The sequence below is a fragment of the Taeniopygia guttata genome, chromosome 1A (assembly GCF_048771995.1).
Source record: "Taeniopygia guttata chromosome 1A, bTaeGut7.mat, whole genome shotgun sequence".
NCBI lineage: Eukaryota > Metazoa > Chordata > Aves > Passeriformes > Estrildidae > Taeniopygia > Taeniopygia guttata.
In genome coordinates this window covers 55,071,135-55,090,504 of record NC_133025.1, presented here as the reverse complement: position 1 = coordinate 55,090,504, position 19,370 = coordinate 55,071,135, and the positions used below count along the sequence as shown (strand labels likewise).

The 19,370-nt window shown below is 42.9% G+C and overlaps 1 protein-coding gene across 1 annotated transcript in view; it reads left to right on the top strand.

Moving 5' to 3' along the window:
* TMTC1 (transmembrane O-mannosyltransferase targeting cadherins 1) overlaps positions 1-19,370 on the top strand; it is a 134,616-nt gene that overhangs the window by 37,687 nt on the left and 77,559 nt on the right. The window contains exons 6-7 of the mRNA XM_030263243.4: positions 12,988-13,069; positions 14,012-14,115. Of these exons, the coding sequence (XP_030119103.4) occupies positions 12,988-13,069; positions 14,012-14,115 (186 nt within the window). The remainder of the gene's footprint in view (positions 1-12,987; positions 13,070-14,011; positions 14,116-19,370) is intronic.

The following is a 19,370-nucleotide window of genomic DNA, read 5'->3' as shown; positions in this document are numbered from 1 at the left end:
ACTGTGGGCCGGACAGTTTGACTACATGCACAGAGACAGAGGTGACAGTTACCAAAATTTGTGTTTGAGGAAAAGCCCAGCAGTGCAGCTCATGCTGAACTTGGCAGTGATTGAGGGGGGATGCTCTGGAGGGATTCAGCAGCTTAGGACAGCCAGGTGCTGCCCCTCAGACCTGAGGTGTGTGGTCCCAAAGAGCCTGCCTGAGTTCTGCATCTCAGGAACTCTTTGGTCCCTGGGTTTTGGCTGAAGCAGATGGCTGAGGTGGCATTGACACAGACAAGCTGCAGGCCATAAAGCAAGTATCTCCACCTTGTTTTTCCAGAGCTGCCTCTGCCAAAGTGCTGTAAGACAGGCTGGCACTTAGGATTCTGGATAAGCTCTCTTCTGGCCTTCTTATTATTGATTTTAAACATGTGTTGCCATATCAACGTTATTTGTAGTCATCTTATTTTTTTTCCTGTCAAAAGGCAGTCTGTCTATGTGCTGGTATTGCGAGATGATAGAAGCTTTTTCCTTTTATGAATCTGTCTCTTTGACTGACCCACAGAGCAGCAAAGGGAAAGCCAGCCCTTTGCTTCTTGAGGCTCAGCAAGATATTTTTCCATCAAAGCTGGCATCAGTTGCTGTGAACTCAAAAGCAGGTGTGTCAAAAAGGTGAAAGTATCTTGGACTCTTGTGCACAAGAAATACCAGATCCAAAAGGTGTTTTTCTCCAGTAGTGGCTCTAATTATTTTTGTGAAGCCTGAGCTGCATCTGGACAGTGTGGATCTGGGGGAGCTGAGTCCATAGGAGATGAGCTCTCTATTGCTGATGGGGAGAAAGAGGGTCCCCAGAAGATGACTCAGAGGGGAGGATGGCTCTGCATCCTCCCCATGCACTGCTGATTGAAAAGGGTGTGTGGGGTGCCCATTTCCCTTGACTAAAGTCAGTCTTTCTGAATACCCCCTCTGCCGCCACTGTTATTGCAGGCTTTTCGAGCTGCTTTCACCAGGATTTTAGTGTGTGGCTTGGGGTGCTTTGTTTTGTGAGAGTAAATTGGTCTGTCAGATTCCCACTGAGTGCTGTCTGAGGCAGAGCAGAGAGGGCAGGAGAGGGAGCATCCCCTCCTGGGTGGGGTTGATGATCCTGAGCAGTGATGTGCTCACATGAGCACTGTAAATCCTGAATGCTGTGTTGGTCAGCGCCAGGAATGCTGGCAGGACACGGATGGATAGCACCCGGTGGGATTGTCTCATTCTTCATCAAGTGCTGGCTCTCTACCAAGAGTTGTTCTGAAAAATAATCATAAGGAAGGGGAAAGAAGTTATGGTTCCTGCTGTGAAGTCAGCAAGAGCTAGCTGTTGACAGAAGTGAGAGTGGAATGGGGTCTGTAGGGTTTTGACTTCCTTTACCATAACTTGCTGGATGCTGATATTATTTTTATCAGATCTGGCCTTGCAGAGTCAGGAAGACAGATCAGCAAGAGTGAAAGAGAAATTGAAATAAATTAGGTGTCTGGCAGGTTTGATTTTTAAAGTGAGCTTGTGTGCTACTGGGAGATGGCTGGTGGAGGTGAGGGGTGTGATATGGCACAGCACAGTCCCTGTCCTGCAGATGTTACTGAGGGGCAGACACAGATCATGTTTGCAGCAGGTCCAACCCCACAGCTGGCCACAGCCTCAGTCTCTGCCCAGGGACAGGCACAGGGTACAGAGGGCAAGGAACCAAAGCAGAGGGTAGCCTGCTGACCCTGGAGGAGGGAGGGAACTTGAGCAAGCTCCTGCTGCCTCCCAGCAGGGTGAAAAGTAATTTATTAGATTCATCCCAATGAAAAAAAAAAAAAAAACAACTTAGACATCCTAGAAGTCTTTGCTTAAATGACACTGTTTTTTAGCCCTAACCATCTGCAACATGCCACCATCACCTCCACCCCAAAATGGAAAAGGAAAAATAAATAATTTCTTAGTGAACAGCATGTTTTGTTTCTATTTTGGACATTGTCTAAATAAGCAATGTGGAAAAAGAGCTAGTTGCATTAACAGTTACACTTCTCCCAGGGGTGGAATAGAAAAAGGAAGCTGTTAAGATGTTCCTTCTTGTTCCCACCAGCCTGGGTTGCTGAAACTCCATGTATTTTTCTTGTGGAGCTTACAGAAGTGCAGTGTGGGGCTGGCAAAAGTATTTGCAAATCTGGCTTGAAATAACCAAAAATTTCAACTGAAGCAAACATTTCTTTCATCTCCAGGCATTTTAGATATGTTACGGCTACCCTGCAAAACTATCAGTATTGCACATATAATAGCTAAGCTTGTGTAATAAAACAGGAAAACCAAGTGAAGGAGGCAAAGAATCAGCTTCTGTTCTCTTTGGGAATTTCTGGGAATTGCTGGTATTTCCCTCTGCAGCAAAAGTTACCTTTTGAGCTGGGGCAGAGTGGGGTCAGTTCAGCACTTTCCTGGGGAAATACAAGTTTATACCTGAGCATTGGCCTGCTGTGGTCAGTGGAGCTCAGAGTGGTCAGGGAACTGTATTGCTCTCTGGTCTCTCTCTTTATTTTGCTCATTTGTATAAGGCATTTCTTAATCCATATTTGCAAATGGATGCAGTAACCTCCTTTCTCCCTCTGTATTCTTCCTTCCTCCCCCTTCCCATCTCTACATTAAATGCTTGAGAATAAATTGGTAACTCTGCTTCATGGGGTACCTACAGCACTCATGTCTGACCTTCAGAAGTTTTCCTTTTTTTTCCCCTTTCAATATGTTTGTAAGGAATCCAAATAATTTAAACCAGCTGGAAGATCCCTGAACTGCTACAGTTCTATAATGTTCTATAATCATTTCCCTCCCAGCTTATAAAACTGGCTCTCTGTAGTTTACTGCCAAGCCGTTTCATTGCAGAGTGAAATAATAAAGGTCTCTGAGGACTGTGTGCTTCTCAACTCTCTGAGAGATCGATGGGATCAATTTGCCTCTGTGTGTTTCGGTGTCTCTGTCCTAATTCTGGAGACAGCTGCTCTGCTGTGCTGTCAGGTGGCTGTTTGCAAAGGGAGGGGCTCCTGGATCTGCTCAGGGCTCTAAAACAAGATCATTAGAGTTAAAAAGCCTTCAACAACCAAAAAAAGGGAGTAGGGCTTTATTGCTCTGCAAGAGGTACTGCTGAGTTGGGCAGAGCTGTTCCTTGTCCCTGAGGTGAGCAGCCCATGGGCTAATGCAGCACGTATGGTTTGGGCAAGAGTTTAAACTCATGCAGACGATTTATAGTGATTTTTGTAATGTGAGTTTTATTAAATTGCCTGAAGGACAATATGTTCATCAAGGCTTTGCCTTGTTTCACTCCATCCATCTTGTAAAACCTGCTTCTTTCTGGCCCTTGTGAGAAGTGCCCTTTTGTGTCTTCTCCATCGTAGCCCTGAGCTATCAGTTGGAGGAAACGAAAATGAAGCTCAAGCAGAGTGTGCTTGAGTGAGCTGGTGCTTTCTGGAGTGAGCTTTGACAGGCAGCAGCCACTTAGGTAAACTCCTCACCACTGCTTCTCTTCCTCAGGAAACACTGCAGCAACCTCCTGCCCTGAGACATGTTTTGTAAAAGTGCCCTTTTGCCTAAGCATGAATAATACATATATGTGCAACCTGAAAGTTTTTTCAATTACTTACAAACAACAGTCTGTATTGACACTTCCCAAATTTTAATTATGTTTTAAAAACCTTACCTTTTTTTTACTCCCCAGTTCAACTTCCCATGATTTGTTTTTGTCTGGCTTGTAGGTATATTGGATCCTTTACTTGTTTAATTGCATTTTAACCACAGGAGTGTATGTGATTGGCACTTGGAATAGGTCTTTATTTCTCTAGGAATGTTTGTGGAATAGCAACTCTGATGGCTGCTTTATGGATGTTACATTTAATCAATATCTCAAAAACAGAAATAACAGCAGCTCTCTGTCTTTCTTGGTTGGCAGTTTTATCCATGCTGGCTGATACTTTTCACTTAGTTATTCAAAAAGGGCTATTTTTTTGTGTTTAATGATAGGATCAAACACATGCAGTGCAAATACTAAAGGAGAACAAGAAGAGAAAAAGAATCTCTTCGTTTCATGCAAATTTCTGTTTCCTGTGAGTAAATCAAACAAGAGTCTCTGGACTGGTTTTGTTGCAGCATTGGAAGGTAACAAGCCTTGAACAGAGTTCCCAGTGTGTTTCCCATCTAGCCAGGTGGGTGATGTGCTTCTGGCAAGGGGGTGCCTGGAGCAGAGGCTCTCAGCCAGGTGGGAAGGTGTTCTTACTGTCAGCTCCAGCCCATCCTGCAAAAGGCTGGAGGTGTGTTACAGGCTGTGACCAAATCCCCAAGGCAGAAGCTTCTTGGATTTTTGGCTGAATGCAATATTCCATAAACTTTTGTGAGAAACTGTGCAGGATCTTTCATGCTTGCCAGGATTTTAAATCTCAGAATTTAAGCCCACTTCTGTGGAAATGGAGACTACAAAATCTTGTTGTTTTCTTGCTACTGCTTATTTTTTGGAACTTGCCAATGCAGTTCAAAGTGACTATATCTTAGTGACTTAAAGAAGACTGGAACGTTTGTGGTTTTATTTTTCTGGCAATAGATGAGACTGAATCGTGGTCAAAATAGGATAAAATGTAATTATTTTTTATAATTCTGCCAAGTTTTAGAATTATTTTTTATAGATATGCTTTTTGGCTTTTACCATTTATTATCTGTTTAGATGAGATATAAAGAATAGCTTTGCAGAGGAAATCCATTTAAAGTAAGCCACTAATCTTTACCGGCTATTGCAGATTTTAATTTTTATTTTTCACAGATGAACCCTATCATAACTGAACCACAAATGTATATGATGAAAGAACCAGTCCATTTTTAATTTGAAGAATTTAAGGATTTGTAGATGTTTGTATGGAAAAGCAACAGAGATAAAAGTTGTTGGAAGTACAGTGTTTGGTATTTCATGCCAACAGTAATAGCACAGGCACAATTTACTTACAGGGCTGCTGACAAAAGAAGTAATTGGCTGCCAATGTTTGAATTGTTTTCTTTCAGATTCTCTCTGTGTTGCAGAATAACTTTGGCATTGAGTTGTATTTGATTGCAAACATCAAAAAGTTTCTCTGAAGGGATATCAGCTCTGAAGAATGTTATTTTGATTCTTCACTATATTGCTAACAGACTTGTGTCATTTGTGTTTAAAAAGAACAAGCTATTTTTGAGGATGTTAAAAATAGCAGACTTTTCCCTAAGAGAAAAGAGTGAGGAAGGTTGGAGTTTTTTACCATTTTGTATTTAGAGATGGCTTTGGCATATTTACGGATTGCTTTATTTAATCTGACAGAAGTGAAGGGACAGGATAGAGAAAATGTCAGATTAGGAGTTTTCTGGAAAGGAAATACCTTCCTTCTGAAGTATTTAGTACTGACATGAAGTAAGCTGTTTAAAGTAGCTTTTGGAAAAGGGACCAATCTCCCCATACACATTTGTTTTATTGTCCTGAAGATCCAGTCCTCCTCCCCCATCAAAGCAGTCTGATGACTGCTCCTCTTTTCATCCTGATATCTCAAAGTCAGGGATTCAAATTGTGAATGCTTGATTTTTTCCCCCCCTCCTCAATTAAGTGCAAAATATGGATTTAAATTTCATTTTTATATATTTCAGATTACAAGTAAATTATGTAGGAATTAAAAAAAATTCCAAACAAGTAGGTTTTGAAATAAAGCAATATTCTTCAGGCTGCATTTCCCAGTGCATTTCAGGTGATCTTCTCCCTGCATTTCTTTGCAAATTGTGCCCATATTCTCTTCTGAAACGAGACTTTCACTTACCCCTTCTACTTGATTTACCAGAAATGCTCACAGTAAAACATGATGTGCCTCTCCAAGCATTTCCAAAAGGTTTCTTTGGGGGATGACCTGACCCTAAATGACGACTTATAAAATATAATTCAGTTGAGCAAATATATTTAAGAAAAAACCCAACAACCCACAACTGACCATTTGCCTTGATTGAGAGCAGCTTTGCCTGTAAAAGTTTTCTTTCTTCCCCTCCTTCCTCAAGTCAAACTCTGTACCAGTAAAATGTTTTAAATTCCTTAAAAAGTTATTTCAGGTTTGGGATTGGGACCAGCTGACTCTTACCTACCCCTATGCTTCTCATCAGTGCCTCTCTCATTTTTAGGGATGATGCATGAAGTAGAAAGGACATTACCGAAACCAGTGACAATCTCACAGACATTGATTTCTGTGTCCTTTCTCTCAATTTTTTTTTGTTTGTTGGTTGTTTTTCTTTTTAAAGTTTGCTTATTGGCATCCTTGTCAAAGACAACAGCAAGAAGTTAGCTCCTTAATTCCCTAACTGGACATATTTAATGTTAAAGCTACCATGTTTCCTGGTGTAAATTAACAACTAGCTGGACCAGTGTGTGTTTAGTGACATGAAACCCTTTACAGAGAGCATCAAAGCAAGGCAGCAGGCTTTCTCATCTTTTATAGCTTGTTTGTAATTTTTTACTGGGACACTTGATTCCCAGGGGCACCTCAATAATTTACACTCAGGATAACTGAGCCTTGTGCATGAGAGGAGGATAACCTTCTCCTTTCTTCCCATAAAAGCTGTCAGGTGAGATAGTTTTTTGTGATTAGGGAGTGTTTTAGATACCGTGCAGACCTTGTGCTCCCTGCCTCTGCCAGCAGCCCCTTTCCCAAGCCTGGGCATGCAGAGTGAGTGTGGTCCATGGATGTGGTGCTGTAGTTTGGGGGTGGCTGTATTCCAGTGCTGCCAGACCTTCCCTGTGGAGCCACAAAAGCAGCAGTCAGTCTCTTGGAGTCCTCTGTGGTTTTGGGTTCATCTGCTCCTGCTAGGCTGGTTCAGGGGAAGCACAGCTGCTTTTGCAAGTGGAGCTGCTCTGGGGAAGGCAGGGGTTTTCCTGCTTCCTGTGGTTCAGGGCAGCTCCTGAGTGCTCACTGGGGGCACCAGTGAATGGAGCTCCGGTGGTGGGTAGCAGATTTTTTGGATACTGCCACTGGATCTCTGACAGCAGCAAAGGTCTGAATATTGCCATATATATTTTCCTGACCCATCTCTTTTCCTCTTCATTTCCTCTCTGTGCCTGCCTTCCTTTCTTGTCCTTTTACCCCCTCTCTTCCTTATAACACATACTCACATAGCCTCTTCTTCAGACACATGTTTTCAGCCCTCTGCAGTCCCAGCAAATGGTCTCCAGGCTGGATACAGGCATTGCAGGAGCAATGCAAAGAGAGTCTGATGCTGATCCTTCTAGAAGGTGTTTGGTAGGGCTGGAGAGCCTGGGGAATTGCCACAGGTCTCTAGTGAGCATTGCAAATAGAGATCTTTTCCCATGGCTTGTCACATGCCCAGAAACAGTCAGTTGTGATGGAAATCAAAACTCTGCAGTCCCTCTACTAAACAACAAATCCCTGCTCCAAATTGGAACGACTGAGTTTTCCCAATAAAGTGGTTTCAGAACTTTGTTATCATGTGTAAATCTCTTCAGTTGTTTCTTTCAGGAAAAGCCAAACTGTTTTACCTGATACTTCCAAGGAAGAAAACAGTTTCAGCTTAACATAAACCCCTAGAAGAGAAGATTTTCAGCCTGAATGAATAAAGTTTGTCAGAAGCACAAGCAGCTGTAAATAGGGATTTGTAGCTCAATGTGGGGAGCAACCAAAGCTGTAATCAATGCTGCTTATAGTGCTGTTACTTGAAATATGTCTATAGGAGCCCTTCACTGGGCTAGGACAGGGAAAAATGAGCCTATGCCTCAGGTGTGTGTGATGCAGAGGAAATAAAATGGCAGAAATCAGTGGAAGCTTGAAATTGCAGGCTTGGTGCTTTGGTGCTTTGGTTTCCCGAGATCTGGCGGATCTGGTGACCATACTTTGATTAGGTTTTATTTTTCCTGCTAGCCCTCCTCCACTGTGTCTCCTCCTCAAATGGGTGGAATGTCTGGTATGAGGAGAAACCCTTTTTCATGTTCTTGGTCACATCTTTGATCTATTAAGTGCATTTTGCTACTTTCCTTTTTTCTCTTTCTATTCCTGATCCCTTACTGTGCCTCTCTCTCCTCTTCTCCTTGTTCCTCCCAGTTTTCTTCCTCTACTTTCATCCCACACAGAATGATGTACTGCCTAAGAGAATAAGGAAAAGCCATGAGTAGGATCAACTTCTCTGCTGTTTATGCCCTGGCCTTGCTTTCCCCAAAAAGCCAATAAACAGCGAGAATTCCAAATAGAGTCACAATTGAAAATGGACACAAAGAATACATGACTTTATCAGTGAAAATGAGTTAAAACACTAGTGACTTTCATGAAACCCCTCCATGACTCCCAAAAGAGCCTGTAAAACTGCTCCTGTTTGTATGTGTTTATGCATCTAGGTCTGCGTGGGTAGTGGTAGCTGGGGTTTAAGGCTCTCCAGGGAGATAAGGAGCAGGGATGCCACACACATGCTGTGGGCAAGGTCAGGATTACTCATAAAGAATGAAGCAGGAGGGTTTTTCTTCTCCCTTGCAAAACCTGCAGCTATGACTGATATTTTATTTCCCTGAATTGACAAGTACTTTAAGCAAGTTAAATATCCAGACGTGGTAGAATATATTGATTTTTTTTTTTTTCATTCAGTTCTTTTAACTCCATAATAGATTTTTCATTCTTGTTTTCTCCCTTGGATGTTGCATACACACACTTTCTCTTCATGGGTTGTCCTCAAGGACGAATATAGGCTGAGCAAGGTGGAAAAGATACTTCTCCAATAAAAGATGTAGCTGTCTGGACAGATGATAAGCAAGTCCTGTTTAAGTAGGGAAGGTAAGGTGGTCTCTATAGACAGAATATGGCTCCTGTAAAACTTGCTTATTCTCAGCAGAGGAGTCTGTCAAACTGATTTAGGATTAGGTGTGCATCTATCAATGACCTAAAGCTTTTATGTGCACTTAAAATAGCCCCCTCTAAGGGCTATTTTAAAATGTTCTTGATTAGAGGTGTCTTATTGTTATCAATAATTAGGAATAAGAGAACAGCCTTCCTTTTTTATTCATCCTTGCAATACCTTCCTGTAGTATTAGGGGTTTGAAAGTCCTAGTTCAAAACTCTGGCAGTTTCTGGGAACTGGATCTGTTTCCTAAGAATATAAATAAGAGCAATGATCCTCTCAGTGTGAAGTGACCCGGCCAAAACAATCGCTTGATATATCAACCCTTGTTCTGCTGCATACTTACATTGGTCTTTTAGACATTCCTGATGGAGAGTCCATCACAGATCTTATTTGCATCCCTTGAGAAGGCCTTCAAAGAGAGCACAGAGCAAGCTCACGTTTTGTGCGAAGCTGAGTCAGCTGCAGTGTGGGATAAACCTGTTTCCAATAGTGGTCTGCAATAGCTCACAGAGCCATGGCAATGAACAGCAGCTGAGGAGCTGCCTCACACTTGTGTAAGCTCGAGGTGCCTCCAATGGCACAGGCAAATTAGAAAAGCTGCCTGCTTCTTAGAGAAGTTTGTTTTGATTAACCCAGAGTCCATCTGGTACCAGCAAAGTGTATGTTCCTATAAACTGCACCATATTGAATTTTACTGGGCCACCTACCCTGCTGTCTTCAATTATAAAACCTTGGAGTGCCCTGATGATGTAACTGATTCCAGGATGAGCTGTGCTTTTCAGGAAGCTGGGGCTGCCAAATATCTGTCTTGGCCTCTGCTCGAACTGCACGAGAGAAGTCCCTGAATTATTAAGCTTTTCTTGGATTTATTGTTTGTTGTGATTCTGGTTGCTTTGGGAAGTATTCCTGAAAAGCTTTTAAAAGAGAGCAAGCAGGCAATTACATGCTGGGTTGTTTTGTGGGAAAGCTGGCACGAAGTGGAAGTAGAACCTCTGCCCAAATGGGCTTTTTTTGCACTTGTTTAGGGAACCTGATGATATGGGTTTTCTCTTCTAATTTTGTAATATTTTTTTTTTGGAAGATCTGGAAGACCCACACCTTGAAATGTTCACATACTTGGGAGGTAGCATATTGCTGTGTGGTGCTGCCATCAGCACACTTTCCCTATGTCCCACACCCACTCTCATGTGGGAGTGAATGCATGTGTGTGTTTTGGCACGGTTTTGGCACACAGTTGTGCTGGTTGAGGTGGAGCAGGTGATAGGGAATGGTTCCCATGAATAGAGGGCAGCCTGTTTGGCAGCCTGAAGAGGTTGGCAAATGTGTGGAAATGTGACCTGTAAATTACTTTTTACAAGACAGCTGTTAAAAAGGGATATAAAACAGTTTAACTGTTAAAACAGTAATTTCTTTGCTTGTCCTAGCTAAAGACAAAATTAAGAGCTTTGGCTGGTCTTAAGGTTACCTTAGGGTGAAGTTCAGTGTAACCTTAGATATGTTTGCAAGCTGAGATCTTACGTGGATAGAGCTGTTGCAATTTTACATGTAGAAGGCTACTGTATTTTCCATGCTGTGTGTCACTGACATTTAGCAAACTTCCTCATCCAGGTGCCGTTTGCAGTTCATTTGGTTTTAATGCACAAACTGTGTGGTGTTCTTCCACCTGCACCAGATGTGAGATGTTTTACTAGCGACCTTCCCTGACACAAGTGCTAGTCCAGTAAGGTGCTCTGGAAAGCCACATGGTTCTTCTAAAGCTTTGAGGCATTGAGTGTGACCTGTCCATTTATGCCACTCCTGCAGATCAGTCTGGTGGGTGGAGAGCAGGCTTGCTGAACATTGAACCATGTTACCTTTGGTGGTTTCCAGACATCAGGACAGTAGCTTTCTCAAAATGGAAAAATTTCACTTTTTAATTGAACTGTTTACCTGACTGCAGGTGGCTTTTCTGGAGGAGAGCATCACATGGCCTGGAGATGATGGCCATGTCACAAGTTTTGGGTCACGGGTGTAAGGTGATGCTGCTTCTCAAGGATGAAGCTGGCAGACTTTTTCGACACTGATAAAAGAGCTCCTATGTCTGTAGCTGAAGCCTTGGAGAAAGAGCTGAACTGTTCTAGTTGATCTTTTCCCAGAATAATTCTACCCAAAGCAAATGTTTGTAATGGAAAATTCCTGCCTAACGGTGTTGCAGAGAGTTAAAAGTAAAAGTGAGTGAAAACAGGTTCTTGAAAAGAGACAGTGTGATGAATAGAGGGCTCTCCTCTCTCTACACATTAGCAAAGTGCAACCAAACACTTCCTGCTGCAAATCACAAGGGGGTTGAGTTTCATAAAGGGTTCCAGCAGGGGACAAAAGCCTGGGGTTTGGTCCAAATGCTGTTAAAGTCAGTGAGAGGCTTTCCCTTTGGTTCTGGTGGGCTTTGGAGCTGGGCCATGGTGAGCACTCGAAGGCCAACCTGACCTTTCATGGGGAGACAAAGCTGAAGGCTGAGTTTCACCTCCCTTGTACTTGCTGCAGCCTGATTAAAATCAGTGGGAACTCCAGAAACTTTGCACTTTGAGGCATTCAGCCCTTGTAGACTAGTCTGACATTTAAGTCAGGTTTGGTGCTTAAATGTCAACATTTCTCAGTAAGTAGACTCCAAAGACTGAAAATTGTATGGCTTGCTTTATTCTGTGTAGTTCAGTTCCTTAGTTTTAGGCATGGCACATAGGGAAAGTTTTCTGAAGTGCAGTTCCTTTGTGCAGAACATCCAGATGTACTTCTTTCATCTTGGTAAATGCTGCCTCTGTTTCTTGCTGGCTTTGCCCTGGTGCTTTTTTTCTGCAGTGTAATCTCTTCTTCATCTCGCCATGGTGACCAGGCTTGCAAACTTCTTACTATAGAAAATTTGAACAAAACCCCAGGTATTAAATACTCTTGGCTGCATTAGGGAGTGCTTCAGTCTTGTTTTTTCAAATATTTGAAGGGTGGAAGCAATCAGGTGATAGACTGTCTTAAGGAATTCAGAGAGGAAATAAGATGTGTTTTATGTGCTCCATGTTTACAGGAAAAACATATGAGGATTTCATGCTTGGAAAGGTAGCTTGCTTGAAGGTGTTGCAATACAAACTGCAGTTTTTGTAAATCATTTAAACAGAGTATCCTGATACTGACTGTTGTTATACAGAAGAACCTGCAAAGGTTTCCCTTCTGAATTTATTTTGTTGACTTGATTTATAACTTCTTAAAATAAGTTGTCATTTTTTTCAATAAATTTTTTACCTACTATATGCTTAAAAGATTCCTGTTGTCTCTTCTGTATTTCTTTTTGTCACTGCTTTATTACCATGATGGAGCATCTGTAAGGTTCAATAGAAACAGATTTATCATGAAATTAATGCCATGGATATGGCACTATTTGTTATATTAAGAAAGTTCCTTAGACTTTGGCAAGTGCTTTTACTTTATATTAAAATAAATGCACCGTTTTGTCTCCAAATACAGTTTCATTTTACTCATTGAGAAACAGGAATGTTATGAACATTCCTACAACAGTATGCCACGTGTGCGTTTGTCTCTGTGCGGTTAATTATCATAGCACTTCGTCAGCAGACTCGTGATGAAACTTAAGTGTGCAGAATATGCTCCCAAAAATGCTTAGAATCAGTTCTGCTAGATATTCTCCTCTCTAGAGACTGAGCAGAGAGTTGAGAACAATGAGTTTTTGCATTTTAATAATGGTCCAAAATTGAATTCCTGTTTGGGTGACCTTTAAAAAATATGTCTCCATTTATTCTTCTGGGAGTCTGAAGACAGCAATCTCACTGAGACACACCTGGGATTTTTCTGAGGATTAAGGGGTTAATTGAAGATTTAAAAACAAACAAACAAAAACCAAACCAACAAACACACCAAAACCAGATTTTGGTGGCAAAAATGCAATGTATTATAGTGTGCATTACTTGGACAATATTTTACTTATGTGGAAAGACCTTTGAAGAGCAGGAGTGATATCATTATTATTGCATTTAGGGTGGTTAAATCAATGTACACATTTGTCTCCATTTGAAAAATGAGTTAGTGTTCCAAAGTACTTCAACAAACATTTGTTTCCTTGTATTTCAGCTACCTGACTGCAAATAACAACCAGAATTTCTTGTATACTGCAAGGCCTTTTTTGAAGAGAGCTGCTTTGGTGATAAGCTATGTAAGTATGAATGGACTTGACCATGTATTTTTGTGTATTTGATGAGAATAACAATGCATAGTAGTATCCCAAAAGACTCAGAAGGCTCAGGTGGTAGATCTTAATACAAAGTTAGGCTTGGGAATCAGTCTAGAAAACTTCAACTGTATAGAAACAAGAATATTACTGTGTTTCCGCTTCAAACCTTTTGATTGACAGTGGTTGCCCTTGCAACCATGTAATCATCTGCAGGTATTTCCTGCCCTAAATACATGGGACTCTGTGGCACTGGTCTGCCTTGTCAGTGACATGCTGTTAATGCCAGTGCAGGTGAGAGTCGTAAGAAAAACTGCTGCTCAGTGTGCTCCACACAGGACTCAATGTGTTGCAGAGGAGAAAACAAGCACTTCCATGGGAATGCTCTGGGTGTGCAGCTCCCTGTGCTGCTCCAGGAGCCAGATCCCCTTGCTTGTCCTTTGACAAGTGGTTACCAGAAAGGTGAAGAAGTGGCAGCTTGCAGAAATCCTTCCAGGAATCAGGATTGCGCAGCATGAGAAGCACCGGTGGAGCTTGTCCTTGCACCTACGCCAGCTTGGATAAATGATAAGGACTTCTAAGACATCACCCATGATTTCCCCCTCTGCTTTTAGGTAGAGGTCAATAGCAAAATCCTGCAGTCTACACTGCAGCAGAGTGACAGATTTGTCCTTGAGAATGCTGCCCTTGTGGTGGGTACTGAGTGTGTCAGTAATGCAGACACAGAAGAGGGACACACAAAGTCACAGCGTGCTCTGTGCTGAGGGTTGGCAGGTTTGTCCCGTGTAAGTGGCAAACTTGAATTTTGCCTAAACTGCCAAGCTGACTCGCTTTGCACAGCACGGAGAGCTATCCCAGCCAAACATTTGCTGGAGGTCTGAGCTCTTCTTAGTAGTGCATTGCTAACTGAGGTGTTCTTCTTTGAAGGTGATCCTCGTGTTGTATTTCCGCCTCTGGATAATGGGAGGTTCCATGCCAATGTTTTCAGAGCAGGACAATCCAGCCTCATTCTCACCATATTTACTGACGAGGTATGATGACAGCAGTCAAGCAAAAGTTTTCAAAAGTGTGGTCTTGATGTTACATTTTCCTACACTAAAATGGTTTGCAGATGACAATGAAAAAGACTTGTTGTGTTGCCTTAACTTAATTCCTGGTGTTGCTCTGTCTGGAATAGAAAGCAACAGAGCTGTTTGAACCCCAAAGCACATTGCAGGTCCTGTAGTGTTGTATTACAGGTGCTTTCTTACTGAAAAATGTGTGCTTATTTTTATGCAAAGCCCAAAGAATATAGTTTAATTGCCTGGGCACAGGGCTGGAAAGCCCAGTAGCTAAGGCATAATCCTAAATCTTAAAACTGGCTACTCCTGAGATGTAGGATGGAAGCATGCAGAGTTTTGGCTTCAACTGAAGTTTGTATAAAAAGGGGATGACCATGCTTCTTGGTGTAATATCAGTGACTGAGCAGTGAATGTGGATGGGCCACGAGTGTTTGCTCTGTTTAACTACTGAAAGACACTTTGGAACCTTCTGGAGGAATTTCCTGATGTCTCAAATGAAAATGGGAGCAGTCTTCCTATGTGTCGGTTCTGGCCTTGCTGGCTCCTCATTCCACCAGTGAAATTGCAGCTGAGATACAGGTTAAGATTGAGCAATCCTTATTCAACATCTGCTGCAGAATTGGGCTGGATCTCATTTGGGGAACCTTTATACGGATAACGTGGCAACAGCTCCTATTACCATCAATGCTAAAAGTGCTTCCAGGAAGCACATTGTCTTATTTGGAAAGCTCTGACGTGTTTGTTTCTAGTGGAGTTATTAATACCAGACTCAGTGCAGCACAGCATGAAGGATTTGCTGTCCCTTTTTGATATGTTTATGCTGAGATGGGGGTCACCAGGTCACAAATGATCCCGGCCTAGTTTCAGTTACCTCTTCTGTGCTGCATGTGTTCTTTTGCATGTTTGTATCTTTGCCTCTTGTAATGACAGAAGAGGGTTTTCTAAACCCAAAAGCCAAGTCATGCTCAGGGTATGAAACAGTGACTATTTTTACCACTGGCGCTGCGGATTTTATTAACAGCCTTAGGAAAAACAAGTCAGAGTGCTGCTGGCTGAGGTCTTTTCTTGGCCCCAGCAGCAGACCTGGCTTCACCTGCAGTCCAGTAACACCTACCTACTCCAAAGCTAATTAAGGAAATCTATTCCAGTAAAAAGCAGTATTACTGTTCTGAAGGGATTTTAAACCCTTTAATTATCCCTGTTCTTCCATTTCTACTGAGCTTGATCTTAATCCTCATTTTAGCCAATTTACCCAGAAGGCTTTATCCTCTATTCGGGAAACCCATGCCTTCAGCAGGTCTCAGTGTCAGTCCTGTAGGTACACTGAGACCCAGTGACCATCTCTGAACTGACAGCCCACAATGCACCCTCTGACCCTTGTATTGGCAACAAACCTTTTCCTTCCTCCTCTGTCAGACTCAAGCTGTAATGCTCATCTGTGACTTTATCTTGCTGTGGTCAAAGCTGAAGCTATTGCTGCCCAGCTGGCATTGTGCCAGTCATCCCAAGTGCAGGACTGGGATACCAGGTGGAGCTGGCAAGGTTCAAGTGGCATAAGGTGTGGTTTCCAGTAAAGTCTAGGAAAATGGTTCTGCTTTTCTCTCTGTTCTTGTGAGGCCCCTCCTGGCACACTGCATCCAGCTCTGGGGTACTCAGCACAGGAAATACATGGACCTGTTGGAATGGGTCCAGAGGAGAGCTGAAGTTTGTGTGGATGGTCCAGCTTCAGGGAAGCTCCTGAGCAGGGTGTGTTCCTCAGCTGTGGTCAGCTACAGTAGCAGCAGCATGTGAAGAGCTGGTGTGGGAAGCTTTTAACGAGGTTTTGAAGGTAGTAATTAGGACACAGCAAGATGCTAACAGTTGGGTTGATTTGGGAAGAAGGCAGTGGAAGAGCTAAGTTTGGTGTTGAGACCAGAAACTAAAAGAAAGATCAAGTTTTGGGTAGTGCTCTTGTTGTGATTAGTAACATCATTACTGTAGTTGAAGCAAGGGTTAGTCTCAGGCCGTGGGCAAGTTGTTTTGTAACTCTGAAGATTATTTAGGTCATATTCTGTTGTCAAAGAGTTGTCTTTATTTGAGCTGGAAATGTGGTTTTTATCCATGTCTCGCCAGGGTAAATGTTATGCTTTTCAAGAGAGTTGAAAATTATTCTAAGACTTGGCCAGCTCTGTAGGACTAGAAGGAAGGCTGATAACAGTGGAATAAAAAAGAAAAACAGTAGTTTGGAAATGCGTGGCAGACCTTTGTGAAATCCACGAGGTTAGATCTGGAGCTGGGTCTGGGCTGACACAAGATGAACCCAATGGAGCACTGTAACTTTGGCAGTGTTTATTGGTGCCACCATTAGGGGTAGGTGTCAGTTAGGGGGATGAAAAAGCAGTGACTTGTGAGGTCAGAGTCTGTGACCCCTTAGAGCTGATACAGGATACAGCACAGGACTGGGGGTGTGAGAGGTCTGTGCATCCATGACTGTGGGGAGGAGGGGAGCATGTAGAACGTAGAATTTTGGATGTATCAAAGGGATCTAAGAGGAGGCAGGTTCCAAGCAAGCCAAGGAAGTGACATAAAACAGGTAGCTGAGCTGGGAGCTTCTTCCTGCAGGACACCAGGAGTGGGCTGAACGTTTATGCAGGCTCAAAGAGAGATTTGCCAAGTTGAAATAAGAAATCCAGGCTACTAAATATGCAGAGACCACATCCAACTCCCCAGCTAGGAACTGGGGGAAAATTATCATCTTGTATGCTTTACTTGGCATGGACTTCTGGTCACTGCTGGATGGACCTTTGATGTGGCTCACTTTGGCCCTAGAAAATGCCTACATGTTCTATGTAACTTGTCTCCAATCTTGGACAGCACAAATGTATAAATTAAAGTAGACAGATACTGATTTATTTAACAATTGAAGGGCATAATATGCTGAAATAATGACAGTTTTTCAGTCTTTAAAAACAGTAATCTGTTCAGCAAGCTTACTAAATTACTATTGTTAAAATTACAAGAGATATTCCCAAATACCTCAAAGCTTAGTGGCATAAATGAGAGTCACATTTCCATGGCCTTCAAAGTGTTGCTTGGCAAAGGTGGTCTGAGAAGATGAGATGTGTCTGTCATTGCCTTTCTCAGTGGAGGCAGAAATGAAAGTGTTGGGAATCCTGCTATTCCTAAGCCCTGCCATGAAAGCCTGTCTATCCAGGCTGTTGTGCACTGCAGGATTACTGTCTCCGGTGGCCTTACCTTAAAGAACACAGACTTTGATCTCAAAATCTGCTATGGGTAGGCAATATTTGAGATAGAAAAACCGATCCCAAACCTCTGTTTGAACATTCTTGCTTATATCAGACAGAATTTGAGGGAGAGTGCAGCTAGAAAGGTTTTGAGGGCTACCCAGCTCTATATAAACAATGTACCAAAAGTGCAGCTCCAGAGTTAGGAGGGTGTTGAGTGGAGGACTGACATGCTTCAGACATTTTGGACAATGTTTTTTTCTTCTACCCTTCTTGAGGGGAAAGAAGTAGGAGGCCTCTGGATAAGCAGATTTTATTCCCAGTACTGTGGCAAGACAAGGGAAAAATCATTGTGTAGCACATCTCAAGCTGTGTCAAACAGATTAAATCTTACATGTAATTTCTATTTAAAAGTCTGTTTTTTAAAAAAAAACTATGTCTTTGGGAGTCAAGTTATATTAATTTCTGTTGGCGTTTGCCTTGTGATCTCTGGTGGCTGATCACCCTGGGCATGAAGCAGGTTATTTGTGTTGCTTCCTTAAATAGTTAATGCATTTCTACTTGGACTGCCTTGAGATAACATTGTCCTGTGGTTGAACTGCTCTCTCTGTAAGCTGGCTTTCTGTATTGCTTTGCTGTTTCAATCAGGTAAATGAGAATTCAGTGCTGCAGAAAGCTGAAGAAGTGCTTATACATAAAAACTGGCACATAATCCTTTTCACAGAGATTTATGACTGTTTTCTGAGGAATGCATTTAATCATCCCAGTTGTAACTTCAAAGGGAATGAACTACCGAGAGGGAAACCATGGACCTGTGCTGGGAAAATGGGTCCCTGTGCCAGCCCTTTCTGCCAAGGAAATAGAAGTCAAGTGTAGCAACTACTTTGATATGGTGTTTTCATGGACCTTAGGCTAGAAAATAGCATTAAAACAGACCCCTGTGACATATCAGCTCTTAATCAGCCAGGCTTGCACACGCTGCCTGGGTGGTGAGGTTCTGCCTGGTTTGTCAGTGCTTTCTGTCGTGTGCTCAAAGGTGCTTAAGTTCAGCCCTACATGTAATATCTGCAGGCATCCAGCAGTCAGGGATCGCTTCTAACAAAAGGGAGAACAGCAGTGTTGGTAGAAATTGCTCTCATGCCTACCCAGGGGCCATACAGCCCATACATTAAATATAAACCCTAGTCTTTATTCCAGTGGGTGTTGGGAGTTGGGGGGAGGCCTGGCTGGAAAATGGTGCTCCAAAGGAAAGGCCACCCTGCAGAGAAGGTGGCACTGCCAGAGCCACAGGAAGGATTTCAGCATCTCTCTCATCCAGGTGCTCTTGGTGTGATGAGCAGACCATGGTAGTGCTGCTCTGGGATTTGGCAGCCATTTCATGGCCGTGGTGCTCGCTGCGAGCGCTGGTTACACAGCAAGGCTTCCCTGCCAGAGTCTGTGTCTGGAGCAGAGAGGCTGCAGCCACAGCAGAGCCCATTGACTCCTGCAGGCCATGTATTTTGCTTTCCAAAATACTTCCACACAGAAGGGGAGAGACTGGCCAGTGTCTGAGACAAAGCAGTGTGCCCAGAATGTCCCTTTGGCTCCCACCAGCATTGGGTGGGTAATGCTCTGGGATACAATGAGCCATTTTCAGAAACATTATTCCAGTGGGTTTATGAGGTCTGGTTTTTAATTTCTTGAGGATCTCAGTGGCTGTCCACAGAACCCTTCATCTACTGCTGCCTCAGTGATCCTCTTCTGAAGCAGTTGCCCACTGCTGGTGAATTTGGGCTGCACGACTCTGGAACGTGCTGCTGTCAGTGAGGAGCTGAGGGTCAGGTGTGATCACAAGGGATGTCCTCACCCACAGCACATGTGGGTTTGCAGAGGGAAAACACTGCAAACTCAGTCCCAGGTTTTCCAGCACTGGGATTCTGACAGGAGGCTTGGATTTCACTGGAAACTCACAGGCTCTTTCAAAGCTTCTCCTAGAGAATTCAGTATTTTTCAGATTCTTAG